Here is a 6,797-nt window from a genome sequence, read left to right on the forward strand (position 1 = left end):
TCTTGCTCAGGGGTTTTGTGCCATTGCTGGCATCCTTCAGGTGAGTGGGCTTAGAGAGAGTGGAAGAGTTTGGGAAAGGTAATGGAGATGTTACTCAGGAGAGGGCAGACATGGCAAGGAAACCTGGCTGGACAAGGATTCAAGACTGAGGCAGAAACTGCAGGATTAAAACAAGTTTAAAAGTTTTCAATGTGTGCTGTCCTTCAGCCTCTTGTGCTCACATGGGGACTATATCCTCCTTTTCTGGGCAGGGAATGTGGCATTCCGATTCCTGGTGTAGTGATGTGCTGGGGAGAGCTGAGTGCCTCTGGTGCATAAATCCCTCTGCCCACTGGTGCTGTGGTGTTGGTGGCTGCAGAATTGGGATGGGAAAGGGAAGTGGGAATTGCAGTGCTGTGGCTTTTCCTGCTGGAGAGATTCCTGACCTGTGTTGGGAGCATTTCCCTTGAGCCAGATAACACAGCTGCCCCCACTGATGGGATCCTCCTGCTTCCTCTGCCCCTTGCTTAGGTGGCAGCACCACATCTTGTAAGGATTTATTGGGATGTGGAAGCCTCAAGGGAGCAGCCCTGTGCTGGGGCCTGTGCCACCTTCTCACAGCACCAGGCTCCTTTGGCCACCTGCTCCTTGTACCTGCAGCTTCCCTTTCCTTTGGGCTATATTCCTTAGTTTGGGGATTATTTTTTCTGACTTAAAAGGGATCATCAATCTTAGAGCCTTTTAATGTTTGTAGATGTCTTGGTGGTTTTTAAATGGATTATGGCACCCATGAATTTTAGCTATATATAGAGCTCAATAAACAAGTTATATGGGTCCTGTCCCGGTGGAATGCTGCAGTCTGCTGTGGGTCCCACTTCCTGGGGAGCAACTTTCTCACCAAGCTGAGCAGAGCTGGATTATTCACCATTTGTTCTATTTCTTACTCAATCACCCGCGTTCAGCTCCTCAGCGGAACCTTGTTGCTGTCAGTTTGGTTTTTCCCAAAATTGATAGAAATTGAATCAGGGCGATTTCTGTGCCTGAGCTGGGCGTGAGGTACACAATGTTGTAGAGGGGAAGGAGGAGAGGGCTTTGGTTGGAAGCACGGGGACACTTCTTGTATTGATATTTTGGGGGTCTCACCCTGGACAGTCACTTTTGCCATGGGTTGGAGTGATTGTGAGCGTTCTCCCACTGCCGTCTGTGAATCCAGAGTGAAACAATCGCCCCAACGCCAACAGAAATCGAAACTGCGGGGGTTTGCAGCACAGTGTGCAGCCTCGGGAGAGGGACGCGCGTGGGTTGGGATCCCAGGGTGGGTGCGAGCAGGGGGTGCTGCCTCTGCCGGCCCCTCCGGGGCAGGGGAACCCTCTGCCCGGCTGCCCCCCGGGAGCGGGACCCGGCACGACCCCGCTCCTCTCTGCGCTCCGGCGGTGGCCGGGGGGGCCGGGGCGGCCTCCCCCGCGGGGGCCGGGGCTGGGCCGGCGGCGGTGCCGTGTCCCGTCCCCCCCGCGGCGGCCGGGCCCGTCCCCTCCCACCGTGGAGCCAAGTTCAAACCGCGGGCCCCGGCGCAGCGGGACGGGGCCGGACCGGGCTCCCCGGGGCCGCCGCAGGGGCCGCGCCCGCGGGGCTCCATGGTGAGTGCGCCGGGACCCCCCTTCTCCCCGGGACCCCCCTTCTCCCCGGGACCCCCCTTCTCCCCGGGACCCCCTTCCTCTTCTCCGGGACACCCCTCCCTGGACCCCTCCGATGGACCGGAGCCCGCTGCACTGCCGGGTTGGGGTCGGCTCGGCCAGGGTGGGACTTGCAGCAGCTGCGATGGGGCTTGGGACCTGTCGGGAGGTGACTGGTTCTCCTGGAATGAGGCTTGGACTGACCGTGAGAGGGGCCGGTCCGTCCGGCAAGGGGCTCGGAATGGTCGGCGTGGGGCCGGAGCAGCTGGGAAAGGGCTTGCAGCAGCTGGAATGGGGCTGGGCTGGGTCCAAATGGCTCTTGGATCCTTAGGAGGGTCGCGATGGGACGGAGCTCCGTGGGGAAGGGGCTCTGGGGAGGCTGGTCCAGCTGGGATCAGGGTGCTGTGTCTGGGATGAGGCTTAGACCTGGCTGGAATGGGGTTTGGATGTGGCTGAGGGAAAGAATGGAGGGTCTGTCCCTGCCTTGGGGCTCTGGGTGGTGGCAGGGCCCCTTTGGGTAGGAGGGAGTCGGGGACACGGTCCATCTGGCTGGAGGGACCTGGTGACCCCGGTGGGCCCAGGCTGGCGGCAGGAACTGCCCCTTGCTGCCCCGCTGGCTGGGACTGGCAGGAGTGCCACCAGGAGCTGCTCTATCAACAGTGGTGATTCCCCTTATCTCCTCGTATTTGCTGGAGGATTAGAGTGAGGATGAGATTAGCTGTGCCTGTCCTGCACCCGCGCTTCTCCGGGCTGCTCCTTCACTACCAGCTCTCCCCTAGGAAGGGACGTGCCACCTGCCTGTAGCCTGTTGCTGTGGGATAGGGGCAAGTGGAGAAGGAATAACCCTAAATCAGCTGCTGAACTTGTTCTCCGTCCTGAAGGGGGAGAAGTCACGAGCAGGATTTGCCACCTCGGTCTCTCCCTGCATCCCTCGCTTGTCACTGCTGCTTCCCTGCTTTCCATGGTGGGGGTGGGAAGCACCTACTGCAACTGCACCCGCTGAACTCCTGCCCTGGCTGTTCCCTGCACTACTCTGCACTTCCTCCCGGGCTGAGCACTGAGCCCAAGCTTGGTTGTCTTGGAATGCTGGAAATAGTGTGCTTTCTCCTGGAAGTGGGTCCCAGTTGTTTAATAAACCACTTCGGGGAAGTAATTCCCATTTTCATGGTAAAATTGCACAGCCTTGCCTTCCTGGCAGAGGAGGCTTCTGGAGAGTAACCCTTAGACTTTGGTCAGGGTGTCCTCATGGAAGCAGTGCTCTCCTTTGATGTCCCTGGAGATTGTACCCTTGGCTCTCTGCTGAATCACCTCTGGGGCAAGATCTCTCAGTGGTTTGCAGGGAGCAAAGCCAGCTGCACAAGGAGGCTCTTCCCTGCCCTTCCCAGCTCCCAGACAGAGCTCAGCACAGCTCTGCTGGAAGATGTGTGGTGATTAAGGAAGCTGAAGAGCCCAGTGGGATTTCTACTGGTTATACAAGGATTTGCTCATCTCCTTGCACGTGCCTGTGCTCCGAGATGACGGTTGTGTCCTCGTGTTCCCAGAATCGTGCACTGTTGGATTTTGCCTCATGTTAAGCCTCCATCACTCCCGTTGAGCTGCAGGAGGGTGGAAAAAGGTTTCCTCACCCTTTTGGAGCCAGGTCCAACTCAGCATTGAGTAGGGTGCACAGAGAAGGTGCGGATTTTACAAACAACCCCCTCAGGTTCTCACCAAAGGGAAGGACAGACGGAGTCTGCCTGGGCTTGGAATTCAATGAGAGAAATTCTTCCTTCTGCCTTCTTGGAGCCAGTGCAGAGGTGGTGGGGAAGGCAGTGAGGTGGGGAGCAGCAGGCGTGGTCTGCAGGCAGAGCTGCGGCCCCTTCCTCCTCGCTCCTGCTTTGGCTGTGGTGCAGGGGTTGCATAGTTGGAAGGAGCTGAGCTGCTTTCTGCCTGCCCAGACCTGACACCTGCGGCATGGGGGTTGTTTAGGAGGGGGTTGATTTTGGGGGGACTTTTCCTGAAAATGTGAAATGATAGAAATGCCAGGATGGGGCCCCAGTGCTGTGCCACTGCTGAGACGTGTTGAGTGTTTGGGCTCCTTTCCTGGCACAAGTTTTGAGCTCCCCATCCTCACTCTGCCTGCTGTTGCTGAGCTGCTCAAATATCCCCAAACCTGGTCACTTGAGCTTGTAGCTGGCTTTTCTTCAAAGCCCTGGGACTCATCCCTGCCTCGGAGGGTCCATCCACCCCCTCCCTGTGCCCCTCTGCCAGCTCAGGTGTCAGCACTTGGGGTTCCCCGCTCTGCAGGGGCCAGCACGGGGCTGTTGGGAAGGTTTGGAGCCAGGAGGCTTGGAAGCAGCTAGGATGTGCTGGTGAGAGCAGATGCTTGTGCTGCTTCTGTCTGGCTTGTGGTGAGGATGCCTGAGCCTGGGATGAGCATCCTTTTGAGGGTGCTTGGATCTATTTGGGCTGAGGTGTGGATATTGCTGGTGGGGACTAGGCAGCTCCTGCCTCTAGCTCCTCTCCAAGGAGCCTGGCACATCCCTGTCTGCTCCCCTTGGGCTTTGGTGCTTGAGGTTCTCTGGCCTTGAAATGCCACAAATTGGGGATCTACTGGAGCCCCGCTGGGGCAGAGAGCTCAGGGATGAGCCCCATAGACTGACACAGGTCCCTGGCACAGCTCTGTGCCAAGAACCTGGCTGCTGGCACCGGAGAGAGTTCTGTGTGTGCCGTGGGCAGCACTGCTGAGCTGGGCTGAAGCTGGAGCCGTTTCCCAAGGGCTTTGCTCCAAGGCGAGATGGCTCATCTGGAAGGATGTTCTTTGGGAAAGGAGACAGTTGAGGCTCCTCCATCACGTGTTGCATCTTCAGATCTGAGGGAGCTTCTGACTGGGGGTTGAAGGCAGAGCCCAGAACATTCCTTAATCCCCAGCTGACTCTGAGCCCTTCCCTGGCAGATTTTCCCCCGGGTGCTCTCCTGTGCTGTTCTGCTGCTCCTGCTCGTGGCCGTGCTGAGCAGAGGCAGGAGGTGCAGCATCGCCAAAATCCTCCGGCAGTACCGTGCTGTCATCTTCCATGAGATCCAGAACCTGGTGAGCCAAGGCAGGGATCTGCCTGGGGGCCCAGCCCTGGCTCTGGGAATGCTGCTGGGCTGGATGCAGCCCTGCTGTGTGGGATGTGGGGAGGGATGAGCTTGGAGGTTTTAATATGGAACTGGCTGCTTTGCCAACCGTGTTGGGGAAGGGGTTGTTTTCAAATGGGGGATCCTTGCTCCAAGTGGAAGGCACCAATCCTGTGAGGTGCTGGATCTTCTTGCTTTATTTCTCCAGAGGAACCTGACTGGGTCGGTGTACAGGAGCGGGAGGGCTGGGCCCGCTTGTCGTTCGGACAAGGTGAGCACAGAGGGACACAGGGCTGGGGCATCGCGTGGGCTGAGCCCTCAGGGAGCCATGGAGCTTCCCCCCACTGCCCGGGGCCCTGTGCTTCTCTCCTCTGCAGGACCAGAAGATCCTGCTGTCCATCTACAACATCAGCATGTCCCTGCGGGAGGTGGGGGCCAGCACCCTGCAGGGCCCTGAGGAGCTGGCAGTCTGGAGGGTGGCCAGGAACACCGAGATCGTGCTCCGGGAGAACTGCAGGAAAATCAGCAAGGTAGGAAGCCCTCTACTTCCCAGCCATCCCAGTGGCTCCCAGTTCCCAGGGCTGTGGGCAGACCTTGCCTTGTTTTGTGCTCTCCTGGCTGCCTGTGAGGAGTCTCCAGGCTCTGCCTGCAGCATTCCAGGAGCTGGGGGATGCTGATGGCACATCCATGCCAGGGAGCTTTAGAATAACCAGGGAGGGAAGTTCAGTTGTGGCAGTGTGGGACAGGCTGGGGGGGTGGGGGTTTTACCACCACCTCCCCCGTGAGTTTTTCCACCTGTGCCACGATGCCACGGCTGATGGGAGCACAGGGCCTTGTCCTGGGGGGATGCTCACGCTGTGGGTGCATTTACCCAGTCCTACTCTTGCTCCTGGGTGCTCATAGGCAAGAATTGGGATTTCTCTCCAAAGGGCTGGTCTGGGTTCCTTCGGCATCCCTGGGGCTCTGCCGAGGAAGCCCCATCCAGGAGGATCCCGATGGCAGCATCAGCAATTCATTAACTAGCAGGCAAACCCCAGGACAGTGAAGTGCCATCTCCCAGCTCTGCCTGACCCTGGCACAATGCTGGCACTGTCTTCCCTTCCACTACTGGGGACATTGGCTGGGGACAACCCTGCCTGGGGTCTGCTGGTGTGGAATGGAGCTGCTGCTGCTCTGGAGACCTGATCTGGTGTCCATAGATGTGCTGTGGGGTGCACACTGCCAGCTCAGACAGGGACAGCTGTCCGTGGGGACTCTTGGGGACCTGAGACCATATCCTTACCACGGTCATAGGCAGTTTGGCCACCCCAGCCATGCAGAGCCTGCACGTGGTGGCTTTTGTCCCCTGACTAACATCTCTGTGATGCGGGGGGGGGGGGAATTCTGCTCCCTCCCTCGCCACATGGAGCGCAGAGCCCACCACGCACGGCCCCGGCACAGCCCCGGCGCGGAGGACCCGGCCGCAGGAGGAAGCAGCTGCGGGAGATCGGCAGGAGGGCGGAGAGGCTGGTGACCTGCTGGGAGAAGCTCAATGTCCTGCATGCACCCCGCCAAGCACCCTGGGACTCGTAGGGACGCCCTCGCCGCACGCCGGGGGATGTGCGGCTCCAGAAGCGGGGCTGCCAGTGGCTTGTCTGGGGACCTGGGACGAACTCAGCCCTGAGGGCAGAGGGGTTGCTGCCAGCAGGTGCCCAGCTGAATTCATCCTCCTGCTCCAAGAGGTGCCCAGAGGGACCAGATCCACCACCTGTGGTTGGGGCTGGCAGGGTGGTTTGCTGTGGGATGGGTGTGACAGAAAGCTGGAACACCAGAAGCACTGGGAAGAAGAAGGGGAAGAACTGAAAATAGAAGGTGAGGTGTGGATTCTGCCTTGCTTCTGGCCCTGCAACACCTGCTGTTCTTTTGGGGACAATGGGTGTGTTTTGAGGCAGAAAGAGGACAGGTGAGGCCATGGCTCTGGGGGCTCTGCTGGAAGTGGGACCACAGTGCATCTGCAAGGCTCTGAGGGTGTTTGGGCTGTGGATGAGGACAGGTGTCCCTGAGGCA

At 59.1% G+C, this 6,797-nt stretch overlaps 1 protein-coding gene across 1 annotated transcript; it reads left to right on the forward strand.

The window, feature by feature from the left end:
* Positions 1–1,142: 1,142 nt before the first annotated feature.
* Positions 1,143–6,331, forward strand: C20H20orf204 (chromosome 20 C20orf204 homolog). Its single transcript, XM_069034564.1, has 5 exons — positions 1,143–1,616; positions 4,588–4,722; positions 4,960–5,022; positions 5,129–5,281; positions 6,165–6,331. The coding sequence occupies exons 1-5, from the start codon at positions 1,143–1,145 to the stop codon at positions 6,321–6,323; spliced, it is 984 nt and encodes a 327-aa protein (XP_068890665.1). The 3' UTR covers positions 6,324–6,331.
* Positions 6,332–6,797: the final 466 nt, after the last annotated feature.

This window comes from Aphelocoma coerulescens, chromosome 20 (assembly GCF_041296385.1).
Source record: "Aphelocoma coerulescens isolate FSJ_1873_10779 chromosome 20, UR_Acoe_1.0, whole genome shotgun sequence".
Lineage (NCBI taxonomy): Eukaryota > Metazoa > Chordata > Aves > Passeriformes > Corvidae > Aphelocoma > Aphelocoma coerulescens.